This window comes from Cibotium barometz, chromosome 19, assembly GCF_041138505.1.
Source record: "Cibotium barometz isolate CiBa-2024 chromosome 19, ASM4113850v1, whole genome shotgun sequence".
In the NCBI taxonomy this organism is placed as follows: domain Eukaryota; kingdom Viridiplantae; phylum Streptophyta; class Polypodiopsida; order Cyatheales; family Cibotiaceae; genus Cibotium; species Cibotium barometz.
The window spans coordinates 47,111,279-47,135,243 of NC_141064.1; the positions used below are offsets into that span (position 1 = coordinate 47,111,279).

At 45.1% G+C, this 23,965-nt stretch overlaps 1 protein-coding gene across 1 annotated transcript in view; it reads left to right on the plus strand.

Annotated features, from left to right (window-relative positions):
• Positions 1–352: 352 nt before the first annotated feature.
• Positions 353–23,965, plus strand: part of LOC147628674 (protein PLASTID MOVEMENT IMPAIRED 1-RELATED 1-like) — a 29,292-nt gene continuing 5,679 nt past the window's right edge. The window contains exon 1 of the mRNA XM_086813891.1: positions 353–4,196. Coding sequence (XP_086670017.1) covers positions 1,315–4,196 — 2,882 coding nt within the window. The 5' untranslated portion in view covers positions 353–1,314. The remainder of the gene's footprint in view (positions 4,197–23,965) is intronic.

Here is a 23,965-nt window from a genome sequence, read left to right on the forward strand (position 1 = left end):
CAAAGACACAATGATGTGATGCATTATGATAGTTATGGTGATATAAGTACTTGATTCAAGACTTGCAAAATATCAATGAACTTGGAAAATACCAACCACGAGTTGCACATCTCTCACTCTTTCTAAAGTTGTGTTCACAAAAAATTTGCAGTACACTGGACTTGTAATATTTTCGTTTCACCTACAATTTAAAAAAATCTCCAATAATTTAAGGCACATATTCTGTAGCTCCAAAATATACCTATTCTTAAGAAAAATCTTCAAAATTTTAAGGCTATAAATAGGTGATTTTTTAGGAAAAAAAGTTTTTGTGAACACTGATATAAAGGTGCATAATATTGTTGAGGAATGTAATGGTGGGTGTTGGACTCTAGAGTTGATACTCGAGGCCATCTTTAGTGCAGTCCTAGGTAATAAAGCACAAAGATGGACTCCTAGTTCATGTTAGTGGATATTCAATCTCGATTAAAATGGGGCACCATGCATGATGATGCATTAAAACATGAGGCTACTGCAATACATAAGGAGAAGCAAGAGATAAGGCCCAAGGAAAGAAAATGACAAACGACGGGGTAGGGCGGACGAAATCATAGAAAGCTCGTGGACATCCGGGCGCCATGTCAGCCGATACGATAACCCCCGTGTAGTGTGAAAAAGGCTGTCCCTTGGATGCTGGTTAAATTCCAGCGGCTAGTGCTTTTCCTCTGATCTATCATTTCTGTCAACTGCTGAAAGCCAGAGTTTACTTAAGGATGTGGATGTTGGAAAGCTGGCCTAGCAGTCAGCAGGAGTTTGTTTGGGTTGCAGAGTGAATGGTGAAGAAACAGATACCGGCACTAATCAACTGTTTTGGTTAGCTTAATTTTGTAAAAACCTCAATTGGATTCCTGTCGTAGATGCTCAGCAGGAGTGTGCAAGGATTTCTTTAGCAAACCTACGTCTCCAATATTGCAAGCAGGAGCTTAGGAAAGGTTTCTTAGACCTTAATCACAAGAGGTAACCAGTTGCACATGATAACTGGCTTTTCGGAATCAATAGAGCTGGGGCTCATACTGAAGGAGTGAAGGTGCAGAACAGTCAATGGATGGACATGTGATCCTCCATGTGTAGCCATAACGCGATCCAAAATTTCGCATGGTAGCCGATGCTATAGCATGTATTTTGTATTAGCCAACTCACCGCATTTTATCCATACATCAATGTATGGCTCTTTGGTCTATCACAGCATTAAGCACATCTAGAGATTGGCAAGGTTGAGAGAGAGAGAGAGAGAGAGAGAGAGAGGGAGAGGGAGGGAGAAAGAGAGGGAGAGAGATGTTGAACTCACCTCAAAGGGTGCGTCCATCGACGCAGAGCAGCAGTCAGCGTGGTGGACAGCTGCTAGATGAGCTGGAGGCATTGAGCCAGGCGTTGTACCAGGCACAGGCGCAGCAGAAAGCCTTTCCTGATCAGCCCGGCGATACTCAGCCTCAAGGTCAAGAGAAAGGTTCCACCTCTCCATCTCCTAAGAAGCCTCTTTCTCGGAGAGAGACCCTTCCTGCGCGACGCTTCTCCTCCTATGAGCCCAGCAAGGATGCCTCCGCCATTCCCCTCCTCGGCTTGGCCTCCTCCCAGGATCTCGCTGTCTTGCGGCACTCCATGTCCACAGCTCAGATCCCTGCCACCTTCGATCAGAAACCTGCAGCCACAAACTCCCGTCCTCGTTTCACTTCCTCCACCCTTCCATCCCATCCTTTGCCCTCTTGGGGGAAGGAGAAATCAGACATTCGTTCCCGCCCAGACCGGCACGCCTCTCCCCAGCTGCAACAAATCAAAAGCCCAGACACATTTGCCTCTGAAGAATTTGACTGGCCTGATGATGCTCCTGATCTTAGCTCCAAGATGGACTCCTCTGGGGACAAGAAAAAGAGTTTCTGGAATTGGAAGCCCCTCCGTGCCCTTTCTCACATTGGCAGGCAGCGGTTTCTTTGTGTATTTTCTGCATATGTTCATGCAATCAAGGGGCTACCCTTAGCTATGAATGGCCTTCGTCTATGTGTGCATATGAGGAAGGTGGAGACTAAAGAAGGTGCAGTACAGACCATGCCCAGCCGAGTGTTTCAAGGCGTTGCGGAGTTTGAAGAGACTCTCTTCATGAAATGCACTGTATATGGCAGCAAAGGTCAGTCCAACACCATGAAGTTCATGTCCAAGGCCTTTTTTGTGTCTGTAGTGGCTCCAGATGTTGAAGAACTAGACCTTGGAAAGCACCAGCTTGATCTTAGCCGTCTGCTTCCTGATACTATGGATGAGAAGAAAGCCGAGCCGGAGAAAGGGAACAGTTGGAACACTAGCTTGGACCTCTCAGGTAAGGCTAAAGGAGGGAAACTGGTAATCACCTTCAATTATGAGGTTCTTGACAAAGATTTCGCAAAATCTAGCGGTCTGGCATCCAAGTTCCAAGGCTCTTCTCATCGTCGTTCATCATCGATGCAAACCTCTTACAGTCTTCCAAATTCAGCTCACGGAACTCCACGAACCAGGACGGCCAATGCATATAGTAACCACTCTCCAAGTGTCTCAGAGCCAGGCAATGACTATAATGATGACCTTGCAATGGACCACCTGAATTTGGATGAGCCTTCTACCTTAGAAGCTGCAAGAGAGGTCAGAGGGCAGCATCCAGCAGAGGTGCAACACTACCCAGTCATCAGTTCACAGTTTGGGATGCCAGCAGCTTCTTCTCAGGATGCATTCAATGCTGTTGATAACTTGGAACCCAGGTTGAGAAGCTCATCTCAGACCGATCAGGACCTGGCTCCTTCAACCCCTGGGCAATCTGCTGAAATCAATAATGTTGAAAGTGACATAGGAGATGCAGAACCGGAAGATGATGCTTCTGAAAATGAAAAGGATTTTATGGTTGTGGACCAAGGTGTGGAGATTGATGAAGCGGTCAAAGCTTATAGAAAAGAGGAAGAAGTAAGGGAGGAGGAACCCACAGAGGATCATACGGAAGAGAAACCAGAGAGTGTGAAGATTTCACAGCTAGAATTGGTACAGGGAAACACGGAGGCAGAGAAAGTGGTGCATGATCGTGAGACAGCCACCATGGATTCACAGGATGGTGAGCGGAAAGAGACCGTGACTTACCAGATGGTGATGAAAACACTGGAGTCACTTTTGCAAGGAACCAGTGCCAAGGAACGGGCTCATCTAGAGATATTCGAGGGAATGGCAGAGATGGAAGAAAAGCTTGGTGAAAGTGGTCATGCAGCTCATAAGCAAGTGAAGAATACAGAAAATGCCGAAGGAGCAAGCAAAGAAGCTGACACCATTGGCACCAAAGGCAGTGGCATGGTGGAAGCAAAGCAGAATGTGCTCAATGATAACCTAGATCAAGAAGTTGATCTTGTTGCAGGGGAGTTCTTACACATGCTGGAATCAGGGGACAATTATTCAGGCAGGAAATCAGACAGTGAGCCTGATTCTCCACGTGCCCAATTGTTGAAGCAGTTTGAGCAAGAGGCTCTCCTGGGAGGGGGTTTTGGTCTCGATTTAAACCTTCCAAATGTCCCAGAACATTTGCTGGACAATGCTTCTGTTGATCCAGGTCTGGGATCTGCAAATAGTTGGGCCTCTAGCTCTCCTTCCAAGAGACCAGGTACTGCCTCTGCAACAAACAAAGCGTCTCCTAGGAGCTCTCGCAACAAAGACGAGGAAACCTCCTCCATGATAGGAGAAGCAGAGTCAAAAAAATATCATAAAGCTGCTCTAAATATGCAGAGCAACACCAAGGGAACCAAATCAAAAACGCTAGAAGATGTAGAGACTGAAGTTTTTATGCAGGAATGGAGTCTGAAAGAGAAGGCAGTACCAAAGAACACACCTAAGAAGCAGGAGCCTGAACCTCTTGGGAGGGGCTTAGGTGCTACTATCACTGTTAAAGATGGAGGCACCTTGAGATCCATGAGTCCTTTGCATTTTCAGTCCGAAAAATGCAGTGGAAAGCTAGTGATGCAAGTGTCTAAACCGATCGTCCTGCCTGCTGAAATGGGTTCAGGGACCGTTGATGTTCTGCGTAACATGGCTTCTATGGGGATAGAGAACATGGCTCTTCAAGCAATGACAGCCATGCCTTTGGAGGAGCTAATGGGCATGTCAGTAGAGCAGATTGCGATGGAAGGACTGGCCGTGGGAAAATCAACTAGGATTAGGTACATGGAGCTCATGTGTGCTTCTATTATGATTTTTTTTTTCTTTTTTGGGTTTCGATTGGTCTGGCTTCAGTAGTGCATTTGAAAAAAAATATGTGGTGTAAACATGTAATGTGCACACAGAAAAGGTAAAGATAGTTAAGGCGGTATCTGCACCTAGGAAAGAGGAGCTTAAATGGGTCGAATGGGAACTTGTTGGAGAGGAAGGGGAGGCTGCTTGCATTGCTTGGGGAGCTGGAGGATAGGTGAGGAAATCAGATGGAGGCAAGGGGCCTTATGCCAACCAGGCTGGATGCTGCTGCTGGCCAGTGTTCGTCTTGCAATGGCCTTCTGCAGTCCTATGTGCCCAGGGCCACAAGCTGCCCAAATACAGCCTGCAGCTTTATGTAGGCCTCCTCCTTGCGGCCACTGCCCAGTCTCTTGGTCTGAACCTGGGTCACTAAACCTGTTCAAGTTTTTGCATGGTGGGAATTAGCTTCATGGACACATGTAGGGGTGCACCTGCCTACATTTGAGGGAACTGGGCAGTGCACCAAGAACTTATACATTGATGTTTTTACTGTAAATGTTCAGAACATTTCGTACTGTATAGTACTATATGATACAAAGAAACCTGTCACCATGCATTGAACATGAAGCTGAGAAAGAGAACACTGGAATATAATTCATGGCATTGTGATTAGTGTCAGTTGATTCCCTGGATTTTGGAGGTGCAGGGATAAGATGTCACATGGCTGGTCTCATATTTATTAACCCATATATCTTCACCAAGCCCCAATTTCAAAAGTGAGATTCAATCAGGCATGCCACATTCAAGCTACCTTTTTAATGACTAGAGCATTGCACCAACGAGATTTAGCCTCCCAGCTACATTTCTGCCCATCTAGCTGCAATAATGCTGTACTCAATTGGAGGACTAGCCATGGGACAAGAAGAATAAACAGCATCTATCTGTAGTTGTCTTACGTCATGCTCCCACAGCATATTGCTTGTGGCATATCCATAGCTGGAGAACTAGACATGCGACCCAGGTAGAGAACAGCAGAATGGGCAGTGTGGGCATAGCTGACTGGACGGGGTGGTCAGAGATGGGCAGGCTGTTGGCCACTCAAAACAGGGTGGGCAGACTCTCTTCAATCGTAACAAGGGAATGGCCTGCTAAAGCAGCCCCTTTCCCCTACATTCAGGCATCCGAGTGCAAGTGTTTTTGGCCTGACCTTTGCAGCCTTTCTGGCTGCATTGGTGGTGCATTTGAAGCTGCTGATTTATGCTAGATTTATGGTTGTTTACTCTTGAGCGAATTTCCTGTGTATATTTATTAATCTCCCCAAAGCAGCCCCAGCCTAAGCTCTGCCAGGAGCTGGCAGGGGAAACAGCCAGCAGTCATCTCGTCTGTACACTGTCAGGGCCTCTAATGTGGGTGTGCCCGCCCAGTTTTGGTGTGTCCCAATTTTTCCTCACTTCCATGTATTTCTCCCATTTTTTTCTGGGTGTGGGAGGGCAGTCGGCTACCTCCATTTGCTGGCCGACTGATGGTCTCAGACCCGCCGACATGCTGTTCTGCCCTGGCCGACTGCCCATATACTGGCCGACTAGGCTTCATCAGGTCATGGGCTGCTGTCGGCTGTTTTAGTGCTGGCCAACCAGCAGCCTGGGGCCATATAAAATGGCCCTTTGTCCCCCCACACTTGTCATATTCCGGGATTTATTGGTGTATATATAGCAGAGTTACACTAGCTTCTCTCTCTTGCATCTGTGTATTGCTCTCTTCAACAGTTGTCTTCATTTCCGTTGTGCATTCTGACATGGTATCAAAGCCCTAGGTGGCTTGAAGCTTGGAGATAGTAGGACATCGAGGGTTTGCTGATTTAGGTGCTGATTGTGTTGCCATATATATAGGCAGTGATGTGTGTGAACACACTTAGGACCGCCGGGGCACTTTTTCCCTCTTTAGGAGGTTTTTTTCCCCGGCTTGTATATACGCCCATCATTCTAGGGCTAACTGATCTTTTGTACATTGACACAATCTAATACACTTGGTGTTGTGTGCATTCTTGCTTCTTCTTCTCCAAGCTTTGTGTGCTTTCCTGCAACCCTAATTCCAACAATTGGTATCAGAGCAGGCATCGGCTCCCAGGGCTACGCCGCCAGCACCCTCCGACTCACGTTCTCCGATTGAGGTGAGTTTTCACGAGCGCTTGCAGATCCCTATACTCTGCAAATAAGCCCGTAGGGCTTGGCGTTCTCAGAATTTGCAGCTGAGGTCGTTTCGGGCTCCGTTTTTGCATTTCAAGTTCTGCACAGGTGTTTTCGTCATTTTCTGCAGAAATTTCGACAGTGCAGTTTTCTGCAAAACAGGCATACGTGTTTTATTGTGGACCGTGCTACATAGCACAAGTTGTCTTCTGTTCAGTCTTTGCTTCATTACAGGTAGCTTTTGCATCAATTTCAGTCAGTGGCCATGGCTGATAACAACAATGATGTATTTCGCATGTTGTCTGCTCTGAAGACAAACTGGATGGAGACAACAACTACCCACTTTGGGCATACATGATGCAGCATGTTTTGGTTGCAAAAGGAGTGTGGAACATTGTGCAGGGTATGGATGTACGTCCAGGTTCTGTGGATGTAGGATCTGTTGAGGATGTTGCAGGATCTAGCAGCTCTACTGTTGCTGCTGTTTTACCCACTGCTGAACAAGCTCGTTGGGATGGTAAAGATGCGCAGGCTCATGCCTTGATTGCACTTTCTGTCAAACGTAACATCACCCCACATATTCGTTCAGCTAAAACAGCAAAACAGGCTTGGGATATTCTAGCTGGTTTGTATGCAGGTCGTAACGAGGCAAAAATCTCTTACCTGCGTAAAGAGCTAGAATTAAAGATTATGCAGGAAGATGATGACATGAATGTTTTTCTTGCTGAGATCAAAGATCTCAAAGAACAGTTGATTTCTGCAGGTGAGATTATTCCTGATCATTCTCTTGTGCAGACTGTTCTTGATGCTTTACCTGAGACATATCAGACTTTTGCTTCCATGTGGAGACTTCTTGCTGAGGACAGACCTGATGCTGTCAAGTATGATACTTTAGTCAACAAGCTCTTGCAAGAAGCGCAGTCCAAGCAAAACAGGGCCAGGCAGCGTGCAGTTGATCAAGCATTTATTGCTGCCCAGCAGCAGCAGAGAAGAAGTGGTAAGACAGCCCCTTCCACTGTTTCTTCTCTTATTAGTAGGTCTGCAACTTCTTCTCCTTCCACAGGTAACAACAATAAGTCTGAGAAGGCTCTTGATAAAGGCAAGAAAAAGACCAGGTGCAACTATTGTAAGGCAAATGATCATGTCATTAAGAATTGCCCTAAGCTAAAGGCTAAAGAGGCAAAGAAGAAAGAGTCAAATGTAGCCACAATAGCGGATGCTTCTACAAATGCAGATTCTGCAAATGTTGTGCAGGATACAGAATGGGCGTTTAGCGTGTATTGCCAGTATGACCCATCTGTACATGATGCATGTTTGGCAGTTTCTGTTGACTCTCATGTATGGTATTTTGACAGTGGTGCTACAAAGCACATTACCTCGCATCGTGATATGTTCACTTCTCTTGAGGCTGTCCCTAATGGGAATACTGTCACATGTGCCAATAATGCTTCTTACCCAGTGAAGGGCATTGGTAAAATTATGCTTACTGTTGCAAATTCAAGCGCTTTCACACTTTCAGATGCTTTGTATGTGCCAGGGATAAAGAAGAATCTATTGTCTGTCTCTGCGCTTGTTAGACTTGGACTTGTAGTCAAATTTGTGGATGACAGATGTACTGTTCCTGATTTGACTTCTGGTGATACGATTATTGTATGTGGCATCTTGTTTCGTGGGCTGTATAGGCTCAATTCTTATGACAAGTGTGTGGAAGATTCAGCAAATGCAATTTCTGATGAAAAGGCAGTTTCAGATGCAAAACTATGGCATGCTCGTTTTGGTCATCTGAACTTTGCTAGTTTGCTGCGTTTGCAGAAATTTGATATGGTTGCTTCATTGTCCCCTCTTGAGGCACCATTGAAACATGTTTGTGAAGGCTGTATTTTGGGCAAAATGCAACGTTCTGCGTTTCCAAAGGATGGTTCTGTGCGGGCCACTCGCAAATTGCAGCTTGTACATAGTGATGTATGTGGGCCTATGCAAACTCCGTCATTTGGTAAACACTTGTACTTCGTGACTTTCATTGATGATTACTCAAGGCATGCATGGGTATATCCACTGAAGGCAAAGTCCGAAGTGTTTTTGTGCTTCAAACAGTTTATGCTTATGGTTGAAAATGTATCCAATTGTACTGTGGGCACCCTCCGTTCTGATCGAGGGAGGGAGTACATGTCTAAAGAGTTTGATGCATTTCTGGCTAGTCGTGGGATAAAACACCAATGTACAGTGCCGTATACCTCTCAGCAAAATGGTGTTGCTGAGAGGAAGAACAGGTCACTTATGGAGATGGCACGATGTATGGTCAAGAGCCAAGCTTTGCCACATGCGTTTTGGCTTGAGGCTGTCATGTGTGCTGCATATGTACTCAACAGGTGTCTCACTAAGGCCTTGCAGTCTATTACTCCATACGAAGCTTGACATGGCAGGAAGCCTTCTATTGGTCACTTGCGTGTCTTTGGTTGCTTGGCCTATGCTTTAGTGCCTGTGCAACAACGCAGAAAATTGGATGATAAGGCTGTCAAATGCATTTTTGTTGGTTACAGTGCTGAAAGCAAGGGTTACAGATTGTATCATCCACAGTCAAAGCGTATCTTGATTAGTCGAGATGTTGTTTTTGTGGAAGATGCTGTGCAGCCCTTGTTATCATGTACCAAAGAGACAGGTGTGAGCTCACGGGATGTATTTGATACGTTGTTGCCTCTCTTTACAGGTGGGAATTCAAATGTAAGTCCTAATGAGGCAAATATTCAGCCTATGCAGATTTCAAATGACATCATAGATGAGCCTATTTCTGATGCAGATTTACAGGATGTAATTCATGAGGATCGAGCTGAAAATGAGCAGGCTAGAAATATGCCTAAATGGCTGGTGCAAACCTTGCGTGATAGTAAGATTGATGCACCTATGACTAGTCGTACTCGTTCAGGTTTTCAGCATGCCTCTTATGCATCAGATTGTTATGCTTTGGCTCTGTCTAGTATGTGTGAAGAGGAAGAACCTCTTTCATTTGATGAGGCACAAAATTCAGAAAATTGGTTGGCTGCAATGCAAAGTGAATATGATGCTATAATGAAGAATGGTACATGGTCTTTGTGTGATTTGCCTATTGGTAAAAAGGCCATTGGATGTAAGTGGGTTTTTAAATTGAAACGAAAGCCAGATGGCAGTGTTGATCGCTATAAGGCTAGACTTGTTGCAAAGGGTTATGCTCAAGAAAAGGGCATTGATTTTGATGAGACCTTTGCTCCCACTTGTCGTATGACTACCATTCGTAGCATTTGTGCATTGGCAGCTCATAATGGTTGGAATGTACATCAGTTGGACATAAAGACTGCGTTCTTGAATGGAGATTTGCATGAGGAGGTGTATGTATCGCAGCCTCGTGGTTTTGTTCAAAGAGGGCAGGAAAACAAAGTGTGCAGGTTGAAAAAGGCTTTATATGGTTTAAAGCAAGCTCCACGAGCTTGGTATGAAAAGATACATGCATATTTGACTGCACATGGTTTTCAGAATAGTCCAACAGAAAGCACTTTGTATGTTAAACATGTGGATGATGTACATCTAATCATTGCTCTCTATGTCGATGACATGCTGCTCACAGGACCAAATGAGAGTCATATTGCTGATTTTAAGGCTGATTTGAATGCCTCTTTTGAGATGTCAGATTTGGGGCATTTGCATCATTATTTGGGGATACAATTTAAGCAGTGTGATGGAGGTATTGCTTTGTGTCAGACAAAGTATATTGAGACATTGTTGCGGAGATTTGGCCTTGAAGACTGCAAGCCTATTGCTACTTCAATGGAGACAGGTTTGAAGTTGAGTCTTCATGATGCTGGAGATCACTTTGATATCACACTCTATCAGACAGCTGTTGGTTGCCTCATTTATGTATGCATTACGAGGCCAGACGTTCAGTTTGCAGTCTCACAGGTGAGCAGGTTTATGCATAGCCCAGGGTCTCAGCATTGGAAGGCAGTTAAACGCATCTTTCGCTACTTGAGTGGCACCATACATCTTGGGTTGTTTTATCCCAAGGGGGGATCATTGCTGCCAGATTTACATGCTTTTTCGGACTCAGATTGGGTTGGTTGCTATGACACAAGAGTGTCCACAAGTGGTTTTTGTTTCATGCTCGGTAGCTCATGCATATCTTGGTTGAGCAAGATGCAACGTACTGTGGCCACTTCTAGTTGTGAAGCTGAGTACAGGGCAGCTTTCACAGCTACGGTTGAGTGTGTGTGGCTCAAACGGCTTATGGCTGACTTGGGTGTTGGACAGGAGTCTGCCACCTCTATCTTCACTGACAGTCAGAGCGCATTGGCAGTTGCGAGAAACCCAGTTTTTTATGCTCGCACAAAGCACATTGAGGTGCATTATCACTATGTCAGGGAGAGACTCTCAGCAGGAGAGATCAGCTTGACCTATGTGCCAACACAGGACAACCTCGCCGATCTTTTCACAAAGGCGCTTCCTCGTGAGAAGTTCGAAGCTTTCCGCAAAGCTTTGGGCTTGCTCCCCTTTGTGGATTGATCTACTTCGGGCATGGCACTCCTCTATACATGAGTGCCAGCTCTCGTTCACACCATCACTCCCAGGGCGGATTTGTTGCCATATATATAGGCAGTGATGTGTGTGAACACACTTAGGACCGCCGGGAAACTTTTTCCCTCTTTAGGAGGTTTTTTTCCCCGGCTTGTATATATGCCCATCATTCTAGGGCTAACTGATCTTTTGTACATTGACACAATCTAATACACTTGGTGTTGTGTGCATTCTTGCTTCTTCTTCTCCAAGCTTTGTGTGCTTTCTTGTAACCCTAATTCCAACAGATTGGAGACTGTTTTGGGCTGTACGGGACTTGGAGATCGGGTAGAAGGCGGCCATCATCGTTGGACAGCCACCTTGCATTCTATTTGCAGCCTCTTCTTCTTCTTTTTTCCCACCCACGCTCCCTTCACAAGACCTTGTGAACCCTTGAGATGGCATATTTGCTTGAGATGGCTGAGAAGCACGTGAAGATCCCGACACTCCCCACGTGCTCTGTGGACCGCCAGTTGGACGGGAACAACTACGGCATATGATTTCATTGTTGTTGGGCTTCCACGGCCGGAGTTGGAAGAAGGGGAGTTACCCTCTATTCTGAAGGAACGGGAGGCACAAGCACAGTTATGGGATTGTGTTAATGCTAGAGTCCGTTCTTTCATCTTCCTCAATTACACACCACAAGTGATCAATCACATAAAGCATATGACACTGGGCAGAGGTATTTGGTAGCATTTGGCTTCTCTCTACAACAGGGTATCACCCATGAAGAGAATCTCCTTGGAAGTTCAGATGCGGGTGATGAATCCTGCAAAGTCGTCGACGATGCGGGAGCACATCAACAAGTTGCAGGCTCTTCAGCAGGAAGTTCTCCAGGCAGGGAAAGAGATATCGTCAGAGGATATGGCCATAATAATGTTGTCGCATTTACCCTCTTAGTACTTAGCCTTTTACTCTTCTTTGATCATCACCAGTGGCACACTCAGCACCATCATAGGGGAGGAGCTTGTGCCCATGGTCTTGGACCAGGAAGAGCGATTCATGAACCCTCCATAGGGCGGAGGTTCTGAGGCCTTAACTGGTCAACGGTCGAAAGGCTGTAGTAACAACAATAAGGGCAAACGGAAGGCTTCATCGGAGAAGTCTTTTGAGAAGAAGCCCGATTCAGACTGAGAGAAACTGAAGGCCGAGAGGACCTGTAATGATTGTGGCCACTATTGGCGAGAAAGGCCACTATTGGAGGAAGTGTCCTAAGCGGATTGGAAAGAGTGCTGATTCTTCGGCTTCAGCTGCAGCTGCAAAGACTCCCGCCTTTGTGCACTTGGAGATGTTGGACACCGATGCTTCATCTTCTTCGAGCGAGGAGGCAGTTGGCTTCACCGCCAAGGGTACTCGGGCATGGATTCTTGATAGTGGTGCTTCCAGGCACATGACTTCTTTCCGTGAGTTCTTTCAGGATCTGAAATGGCAGTCAGGTCGCATTTTCATTGGCGACAATTCCACCATACCGATACATAGTGAGGGCCGGATGGAGATCATTCCCGATGGCAGAGGGGGAAAGAATTCCTCTCATTTCTTTACGTCCCCGCACTTGGTTTTTATCTGTTGTCAGTTCATGAGGTGTGCAAGACTGGCTTCCGGGCGGAGTTTGAGGAGCATTCTGTTGCTCTACGGGACCGCGAGACTGGCCAGGTTGTTTGGGAAGGCGGCATGGAGAATGGTATATACAAACTCTCCGCACTCTCCTCTTTGACAGGTTCTCAGATTGGTGATTTGTGGCATTTTCGGTTTGGCCACTTGAATGTGGATGCGTTGCGGCGAGCTTTCTGGGACCAGATGGTGGTTGGCTTGCCAGATGTTGGCAGCAGGCAAGGACGTTGTAGTTCTTGCATTTGTGGTAAGCACCACAGGTAATCTTTTCCGAAGCAGGCTTCCAGGCGGGCTTCGAAACCTTTGGAGTTAGTACACACTGACTTGTGTGGACCTATGCAGATAGCATCCTTGGGAGCTTCTTTGTACTTTATGCTGCTTGATGATTGTTCTAGATTCACATGGGTTTATTTCCTTTCACAGAAGGACCAAGCTTTTGCTCGATTCAAGGAGTGGCATGTGATGGTGGAGAAAGAGTCTGGCTTGCAGATTAAGAATCTTCGGACTGACAAAGGAGGAGAATTTTCTTCCAATGCTTTCATGAGATTTTGTGTGGAACATGGCATCAAGCAGGAGCTGGCCAATATAGGTTCCCTGTCAGAGAATGGAGTAGTTGAGTGTAAGAACACGATTGTCGTGGAGATGGCGAGGACAATGTTGGAGCATCGTGATCTTCCTCGTTCACTTTGGGGGGAGGCTGTAGCTACGGCTGTCCATATCCTCAACTGTTCTCTGACGACTTCAGTACCCAACATGACTCCCTTTTTGCAGGAAACCTGATGTCTCCAATTTTCGTGTGTTTAGGAGCGATTCATATGTTCACATTCCGAAGAAGCAGAGGGGGAAGCTTTGTCAGAATACGTAGCGGAGATGATGACAAAATTTGGAAACACAAGAGCAAGTGCAGAAAATAGACAGCAATGGAAAGAGAGGCGTATAACTCTACTATGTATACACAAGAAGATCCCGAATACAATACAAGATACAAGACACAAATGTGGAAAGGGCTGTGGGGCCATTTTATATGGCCCCCAAAGTAGCAGTCGGCCTGCTCCAAAGGCAGCCGACAGGAGCATGTGTCAAATCCCCACGGATCCCCTCGCGATCGTTCTTGGTACGAGACTCGAATCTTGCAAACAAAACAAACAAACAAACAAACAAGGGAGTGCAGGCCTGACTCACCTCCCAACCATGACAGCCGTGGGCAAGCCCACAGACTTGGCTGTCCCCACCGAGCCACGAGTTGAGCTAACTAGGTTGACGTGCCGACCAATCTCCTCCTCGCGACGTCCCATACCACCACGAAGCTGCCCTCGCGGGCCTCGAGATTGCTACCGGCCTTGGCTGCGTAAAGCAGGTGCACGTCAGCACTAGATCCAGGCTCCAAGACCATAGAGCTCTCACAAACTCGCGAGACTCTCTATATCCCAATAACTAACCTTGGCCACCCTTTTATAGGCTCTTGGCCAGTCTCATCGGGCGTCCACACTTGGGCGCCCGCCCGTCCATACTTGGGTGCCCGCCCGTTAGTATATCCCTAACTCAGCTCGTCAATCTGTCTGCCTAGCTCCAAGCTTCCCCAAGCCTCGAAACTAGTCTTGCGTGTGTGTAGCACATGGTAGATACACACTGTGCACATGACATACTCCCCTTCCTCTAAGAGCTCACTCCTGAGCTCACTAAAAAGCTAGGGTAATATCTCTGAAGAGTAGTCAATGTCTCCCATGTAGCGTCCTCCTCAACACGATCCTTCCACTTGATCTTGTATTCCGTGATAAGCGTATTACGCAATCTTCTTTCACGAAATCCAAGAATCTTTTCAGGTTCATGCGGAACAAATGTCATGTCCTCGACATCTATAATTTCTTGAGGAGTAACTAACTAATCTGCTCCACCTAATACTTCCTTAAGTCTATTGACATGAAATACAGGATGAACTTTCACATGAGAAGGCATGCAACTGAACCAATTCGTCGTGTAATACGAAATGGTCCACAGTATCTAGGGGATAATTTCGGAGATCTACCTGTCCGTAAAGTCTCGGAATCTTTTGGAACTCGCAAATACACCGTCGTTCCTTCAGAGAACTCTCTGGGTGAACGATGTCTATTAGAATAAAACCTGTCTCGGTCTTTAGCACTTCTAATAGATTCCTTCGCAACTTGTAACATTTCCTGCATATCTTGCAAAAAATTACGTGCTGCATCATGCTGAAGTCCTGAGAATCCTATTGTAACAGGTGATCTAGGTTGAGAACCATACATAAGCATGAAAGGACTAAACCCTGTACTCGTATGCTTAGTACTGTTATATGCAAATTCTAACATAGGAAGATAATCCTCCCATGAACTCTATCTTTTGGATACATATGCTCGAAGCATATCCTCCAAAATCTGACTCACTCTTTCAGTCTGGCCATCAGATTGAGGATGATCAGAGGAACTCAAATTCAAAGTTGTTTCCAACTTCTCAAAAACAAGTTTCCAAAAATCACTCGTAATCACTGACTATGTCCTGCGGTAACCCGTACAGTCTAAACAATTGCTCGATAAACTGCCGTGCTAATTGCGTAGCTGTAATAGTCTTTCGGGTCGGTAAAAATCTAGCCAAATTTTTCAAGCGATCTACCACAACCCAAATAGAATCGTGGCCTTGATGTGTTCTTGGCAATCCGGTAATAAAATCCATGGAAATACTTTCCCATTTATTACCTGGGATTTGCAAAGGATGCAACAACCCAGCCTGTCTAAAGCGTTCAGCTTTATTTGCCTGACAAATTTGACACTTGAGAACATAATCTTCTACATACCCTTTCATCTTTGGCCAATAAAAAGTGTGTTTCACTAACGATAGTGTCCTGTGTACCCCAGGGTGTTCAGCAGAAGGGGCGTCGCGACACTCCTTAAGAATCTTGGACCTAATGTCCGGGATCTGTGGTACACAAATTTTGTCATTACGGAATAGTAAACCATTCCGAATCATCCACTGGCCTCCTGCAGCGTGAATGGTAGACTGCTCAGTCATTGAGTCTTGGTCAATCAATGAGCTCCCGTCCTGGATCTTCTGCGAAAATGGACCAAAATAACTATCAGTCCTGCAAAGCCCTCTCAATGATTGAAATAAGTCAGTAGAAATCTCGGTGAACGACAAAGTATTCACCTCTCTAATTCGACTAAGCGCATCTCCAACACTATTCATGGACCCTTTCCGATAACAGATCTCAAAATCAAAATCTTGCATTAACTCCGCCCAACGAGCTTTCCTTTCTCGCAAATCATTCGCATCACACACATACTTGATTGACTGATGATCAATCAATTACACAAACTTGGAGCCATATAAATAATGTCTCCAAACCTTGAGAGCATGAATCACAGCATAAAGCTCCTTCTCAAGGGTTGGCCAACGAGATTGAGTGTCGTCTAGCTTTTTACTTTCAAAAGCAACCGGTCTACCATCTTGAAATAGAGCAGCCCCGATAGCATAGTCACTGGCATCAGTTTCAATAACATAAGGCCGACTAGGATCAGGCAATGCTAAGATAGGTGCTTCCTTGACTTTATCTTTCAAAAGTCTGAAGGCCATATCCAATTGTGTCCCAAGTAAATGATTTCGGTCATAAAGAATTCACATTTACTTAACTTAGCATATAGTCGATTCTGTCTTAAAATAGATAAGACAATCGTGAGGTGTCTGACATGATCCTCAAGAGTACGACTATATATCAAAATCATCCAGGAACACCACCACAAATTTTCCAAATGTTCACGAAAAAGATCGTTCATCATTTGCTGGAAAGTGGCTGGAGCATTGGTTAACCCAAAAGATAATACGAGAAACTCGTAATGGCCATACCTAGTCCGAAAGGCGGTTCTTTCGACAGGCCTTTCATGAATACATATTTGGTGATAGCCAGTACGTAAATCTATCTTTGTGAAATATTTCGCTCCTGCTAACCGGTCAGTCAGGTCATCTGATCTAGGGAGAGGATAACGGTTCTTAATGGTCAGCTTGTTCAATCTTTTGTAATCTATACACATTCTCCAGGTATTGTCCTTCTTTCTTCGAAGCAACACAGGTGCACCCCAAGGTGATTTACTTGGACGGATCTGGCCCATCCTCAAGTAATCTTCGAGTTGTTTAGCCAACTCATCTTCCTCGGCTTGGCTCATCCTGTAAGGTGGAATACTGACAGGATGAGCACCAGGGATCAAGTCAATACGATGATCTATTGCCCGTTCAGGTGGTAAACCCGATGGCAGTTCCTTAGGAAATACGTCTTGAAACGAATCAAGTATCTTCTGTAATTCTTTGCTTTCAAACACACTTAATTCATTTACAATATGACTAGACCAATCTATCTGGACTTGAAGAGTCTTAAACTACTCAATCCCTAATAACAAGTCTACATTTTCTAGATGCATTACATAGCATTCCAGAGTATCTTTGTAGTCCTAAATCTGGATTGGAAGCATCTCCATCTTTCGATCCCATACTTGCCTTCCTGCAGGTAGGCGTACCTCATAGGTATGATCGCTGGGTGTCGTATCAAGACTCAATTTCTGCACAAGTTTGTAATTAACAAAGTTGTGTGAGTTGCCAGGGTGTAGAAGAATGTGAATCTTATGGCCATTCACTTCTCCATAAACTCGGAGAAGATCATGCAAGCTAAATACTTTAGAATTGAACAGACAATCAGAACAAGTACTAGGGCCAGAAAGTACAGTAATTGACATACCTGTCAAAGACAACTGGTTAGCTGCCTTTGGCTTGGGTCCTGCGTTCGTCTTGGTACCCTTTTGCTTTGGGCACTCGTTACGCATGTGTCCTTTTTCTTCGCAGATAAAACGTCCTTCCTTCTTGAGCTTTAAAGCCCTAAGGAGTTGTTTCTTCTTCGCTGGTGTCGAACTTGAATTCTTCGAAGGTTGGTCCGAAGACTTTCCTTCAGTCGTGTTAGCCATAGGTGCGGAGAACTTTCTTTTATGCTTGTTCCTCTGCTTGGTAACGGGTTTCGACTTGGAAGAGACCATTGTATCATCATAGATAGTCTGGTAAACCAGCTACGAAAAACCCCAAAAGAGTAGTGGAATCCATATTTGTAGCTTTCATCTGCAAGTCACGAAACTTGTGGAGGTAGACCTCATAAGTGAGGTGCTGTGAGCTCATGGTCAAAGCTGAAAACCGGGCAACAACATCTCTTGAAGAGGTCTTCGAATTGTGCCCAAGTCGTTGGCTTAGGGTTGAGTTCCTTCCACCAAAGCAAAGCTTTGCCGGACAGGAAACTTGCTGCTAACTGTATCTTCTTTCCATCATCATATGGATGAAACTGAAAGTAAACTTGCCACTTATGTAGCCAAGTGTCCACGATCTCCTTGGTGCGCTGCTTTTGCTCGCCCCCGAACGGTTCCGGAATGTTGGGGCCTAAAGCTGAAGCCAAGGTATCCATACCCGAGAAAGTAGAGAGGGTAGTGGTCAAGAGAGCGATGGAGTTCTGCAAAGCATGCATCTGGGCTGCGATTTGTGCCTGACGTTCCGTCGAAGAAGCTTCGAGAGCTACTTTGAACTCTTGGAAATCTGATTTTGACACAAAATCGTCAAAAAGATCGGCATCACCTTCCGTAACTGGCAAGCATTCGCGTTCCACAAGGGGCTCCAACTCCGATTCTTGGATCGACATCGTGAAGAGGGTAAGTGGAGAGAAAATTCAATCTTTGCACAATGAAAGTGCAAGGGAACTTGAGAGCTCGAAAACTTGAGAGATGTGTGGCAAGAAGTCCACGTAAGGGGGTTTATAAAGGTTTCCAAAAAAACTAAAAGCCCCCAAAAGCTATCTTTAGCTTTTGCTTTTGTGTTTATATATATATATATATATATATGTATATGTATATATGTATATATATGTATATGTATATATGTATATATATGTATATATGTATATATGTATATATATGTATATATATGTATATGTATATATGTATATATATGTATATATGTATATATGTATATATATGTATATATGTATATATACATATATATATATATATACATACATATATACATATATATATATATATATGTATATATATGTATATATACATATATACATACATATATATATGTATATATGTATATATGTATATATATGTATATATACATATATACATATATATATGTATATATGTATATATATGTATATATACATATATACATATATATATGTATATATGTATATATACATATATATGTATATATACATATATACATATATATACATATATATACATATATACATATATACATATATATACATATATACATATATACATATATATACATATATATACATATATACATATATACATATATACATATATATATATATATATATATATATATATATATATATATATATATATACATATATACATATATATATATATATGTATATATATGTATATATGTATATATGTATATATATGTATATATGTATATATATATAATTTTATTTTCTTAAAAAAAAGAAAAAAAACACATTGAACCTTAGGGACCCTCAACTTTTGTAAAAAAAAGTTTAATAAAAAACAAAAAAGCAAAGTGCCGAATCGGGCTGGGCGCATACGTTTGCTGTTTTGCTTTTTTTTTTTTTCAGGTCCCACCGGGAATAGCGCCACCAGCTTCACCTTCGTTTCTGCGGGTGCCTTCACGGCAGGTTGCGCCTGCGCCAGCCTGGCCACATGGTGGCGTAGGCCTGGACGTCTGTCCGCCTGCCTAGGCGGCATGGGCCTGGGCATCATGGCCGTTGGCAGTGTGGGCTTGGGTGCCTGTCGGCCGGGCCTGGGCGCCTGCCCGCCTGGCCTAGGCGCCTACGTGGGCCTGGCCTGGGCACCAACCCGCCTGGCCTAGGCGCCAACGTGGGCCTGGCCTGCCTGGCTACGTAAGCCCATGCACCATATGCTACACCCACCAAACACTACCTCTCACACGCTTGCTCTCCTTCTCTCTCTCTCGTTCACGAAAAAAAAACGTGCTTTTTCTTTTTTTCTGCTTCTCACTCGACTTGCTCATGCGTACGACTGCACGAACAAAGTGCCTTTGGATGACCGTGGTTTCCTCCAATGGAAGCCCAATCCGGCCATGCAACCCCTGGAGTCGAACTCCATCCATCAATCCCCCTCCTGTGTAAAAGAGTCCATGATCCTTTGCATGTTGCAGAAACCACAAGATACGCAATCCTGCCTCCCAAAGAGTCATCTGCAACCATGAACTCAACTTCCTCATCAGGAAGCTCCCGTCCAATCTGGTATCCATCAACCAAATCAATGAACCATTCTGCTTCCGCGTCAAAGAGGCATCACACTGCTTGCAAGGATCAACACCTGTTACGGTGGGAAGCCAAGTCCTCGAAACCTGCTGAAGTCCACAGAAGGTCTTCTGAAACCTGTCAACCACCCCCTCTGAATCCGGAACCACAAAGCCTGGAGAATCCACCTCCTTCTGCAAGTAATCAACTGCCACCTGCCTGGCTTTCCGAGAGGTCTCCGTGGAAAGAACATCCTCATCTACAAGAATTTCTTTGTCCCGAATGCTACAAGACATGAGAGCATAAGTTACATGTTCAGTTTCCTTTGACTAACGAACACAAGAACCACCAATATCAGTACTGGAAAGTTCTTGCCAACTGCTGCCATCAACTTGCAAGCTATCCTCCATCTGGTCCCGGAAAGCCTGCACTTGCAGCATATCCACACTTAAGTGGCCATTACCAGACTACCACTCATCACAAACCTGAGGACCTGGGAGAGAGTGTTGAAAGCTTGTAAACTCCATTCTCCACCCCGCCTTCCCAAACCACTTGGCCTGTTGCCTTGTCCCGACGCAGAGAGCAACAAAATGCTCATCAAACTCCACCCGTACACCAGTCTTGCAAACCTGATGCACTGACAACAGATGAAAACCATGTGACGGAACATACAACACCTGGGAGGAATGCTTTCCCCCTCTGCCATCGGGAACTATCTCCAACCTGCCCTCACAGTGAACTGGGATAGTGGATGTATCCGCAGTAAGAATGTGACCAGAATACCTGCAGAGATCCTGTAAATCTGAAGAACAGGAAGGAGTCATGTGCCTGGAAGCACCACTGTCTAGAATCCACTCGTGAGTATCCGTTGCGGCGAGTCCTCTAACCTCCTCCCTGCCTGAAGAGTGTCCATCACCTCCAAGTGCACAAAAGCCGGAGTCTTCATGATTGCTGCTGAGGAATCTTCACCCTTCTCGGTCTTTCGCTTGGGACACTGCCTCCAATAGTGGCCTTTCTCGCCAGAATCATTACAGGTCCTCTTTGCCTTTAGTTTCTCGCGGTCAGCGTCGGACTTCTTCTCAGAAGACTTCTTCGATGAAGCCTTCCCTTTGCCCGTGTTACGGCCTTTCGACCGTTGGCCAGTTAAGGCCTCCGAACCTCCGCCCTGTGGAGGGTTCGTGAATTATTCCTCTAGGTCCAAGACCATGGGTACAAGCTCCTCCCACGTGATGGTGCTGAGCCTGCCACTGGTAATCAAAGACGAGTAAAATGCTGAGTACTGAGAAGGCAAGTGCGACAGTAACGTTATGGCCATGTCCTCTGATGATATCTCCTTCCCAGCCTAAAGAACTTCCTGCTGAAGAGCCTTCAGCTTGTTAATATGCTCCCGTATCGCCGACGACTTTGCAGGGCTCATAACACATCTATACTTCCAAGGAAATCCTCTTCATGGGCGATACCCTGTTGTAAAGAGAAGCCAAATGTTGCCATATACCTCTGGCCAGCATCATATGCTTTACATAATTGATTACCTGCGATGTGCAGTTGAGGAAGATAAATGAACGGACCCTGGCGTTGACATGATCCCACAACTGTGCCTGTGCCTCCCGGTCCTTACGGATCGACGGTAACTCCCCTTCCTCTACTTCCGGCCGTGGAACCCCAACAACGATGAAATCAGCAAGGTCGTAAGACTCCAGAACAGATTCCATCATAACCTTCCATATGTCGTAGTTGTTCCCGTCCAACTGACGGTCCACCGGGAAGGTGGGAAGTGTAGGGATCTTCACATGCCTCTCGGCCATCTCTAACAAATCTGCCATTGCGGGGATGTAATCTGAAAAAGGGTGGGTGGGTGGGAACAAAGAAGAACTTACAACTGCAAGTGGCTGTCCAGCAAATCAGCCCGCCGTCCTCTTGCTTCTCCTCTTCCCAAACAGTCCCTAACAGTCCACCAATCAGCAACACAACAGTCCCCCTCTTGCTCACACAAATCCCAAGAACTATCAAGAGCCTAGGGCTCTGATACCATGTCAGAATACGCAGTGGAGACGATGACAAAATCTGGAAACACAAGAGCAAGTGCAAAAAATAGACAGTAATGGAGAGAGAGACGTATAACTCTACTATGTATACACAAGAAGATCTCGAATACAATATAAGATACAAGACACAAATGTGGCAAGGGCTGTGGGGCCATTTTATATGGCCCCCAAGTAGCAGTCGGCTTGCTCCAAAGGCAGCCGACAGGAGCATGTCCACCACGATTAGTGATAAATCAGTCAGCCAGCACCAAGAAAGTGTCCACACAGTCGGCCAGCATCAGTATACGCATACAACTGCAATTGGCTACATGCTAAGACATCTTGCCACCTCAGGGCTGCCACCCAAGCCATAGAAAAATGGAAAAAAATGGGAGAAAAATACGAAGAGAGGAAAAATGAGAACATCTACAAGGGCGGGCACACCCACAACAGAGGCCCTGGTGTCTCAATAAAGACAGGAGATGACTTCTAACAAGCTTGACTCAAAGTCCCAAAAGCTTTTCTTTGTGGGATATAACTCTCTTTCCAAGGGATACAGGTTGTATGATCCAGAGAGGAATGAGGTTCTCGTCAGGTGGTCTTTGATGAGCATGTCCCTGTTTCCATTGTTGATGAGCCGCCACTTCTTGGCGACCCAGAAGATTCTGATGATGATTTCCAGTCTATTGTTCCAGCTGGATAGCCTCAGTCCGTTGAGGAGGTTGAGCCCGCAGCAGCAGGAGGCTCCGCGTTCTGTTCGAGTACCCAGGTGGTTGGTGGACACCCTTTGAGAGTGAGGTGTCACGAAGCTTCCCTCTGAATGGACCACAGAGGACGAACCTCAAAGATCGCACAGAGTTCGTGGATAAAAGTCATTCAGTGGAGCTTTTACAAGTAAACTATGCTTTGATGTCTCGTATCATGCGGGACAAAGAGCCCATTTCCATCAAGGAAGCCCTTGCACATGATACTTGGAGGAAAGCCATGCAGGTGGAATTGGATGCCATTGAGAAGAATAACACTTGGGAGTTGGTACCGAGGCCGTCGAAACGGTCTGTCATTGATGTCAAGTGGGTCTTTAAGACCAAGTATACGTCAGATGAGTCGGCGGACAAACACAAAGCCAGACTTGTGGCTAAGGGTTATGCTCAGCAGCCTGGCATCGACGCTGCTAGGTTAGATGCATATTGATGTTCTTATAAAGAAAAGCTATTAGGAAACAGTTGTAAGCATGAGAAGAGCTTTTAGGAAACAGTTATGATTGCAAATTTAACAAGTTTGTGTGCAATACTTACTTTGACAAGTACAAGTGAAGTCAATGTCAAAAGCAAACATATCAAGTCTGAAGAGAACCAAAGAGATTTTGGCTTGCAGTAACACCAAGGTTCGACAATACTTGAGAGAGTTTAGCAGCAGGCACAGGGTCACAGATGCAAATAGAAGGCTTATTGACCAGTTTATGAGTGCAGAGTACAACCGCAAGCTGTAAACGGAAGGCTCATTGACCAATTTGTCATCATCGATCTCTTACAAAGCTCTCAGCCTTTTTGGCAAACTGATCCACATTCTAGGCCTTTGAGAAGCAAAACCCAACCACAACTACTGCAAGCTGGAGCAAAAATGCAAAGGTTACCTCTTCTTAACAAAATCGTATACAATCCCGCTTGATATATATATATGTATTCCCAAATGATTCAGCTTGGCATTCTTTGCTCTTCTATGTTTATCTGATATGTGAGTACCATGCCGACACAACGGTCCCATACCCGCTGCATCAATCTTCAAAAGATCAGCTTCCAGCCCCATAATTGGTTGCTTTAACCGCATACATGGCCCCTTTTGTTGCTTCCTTAATATCTATATGCATATGCTTAATGTTTCCACCTTTGTTCGACCTTGTAGGTTCCATTCCCATGCCGTTTCTTCCAGGACTCACGCTACAGTATGCTAGAGTGAATGATCCTTGTGAGCCAGTTGATGCCTCTCTTTATCGGAAGTTGGTTGGTTCATTGATTTGGTTGCTGAACACCAGATTGGACTTGAGCTTTCCTGTGGGG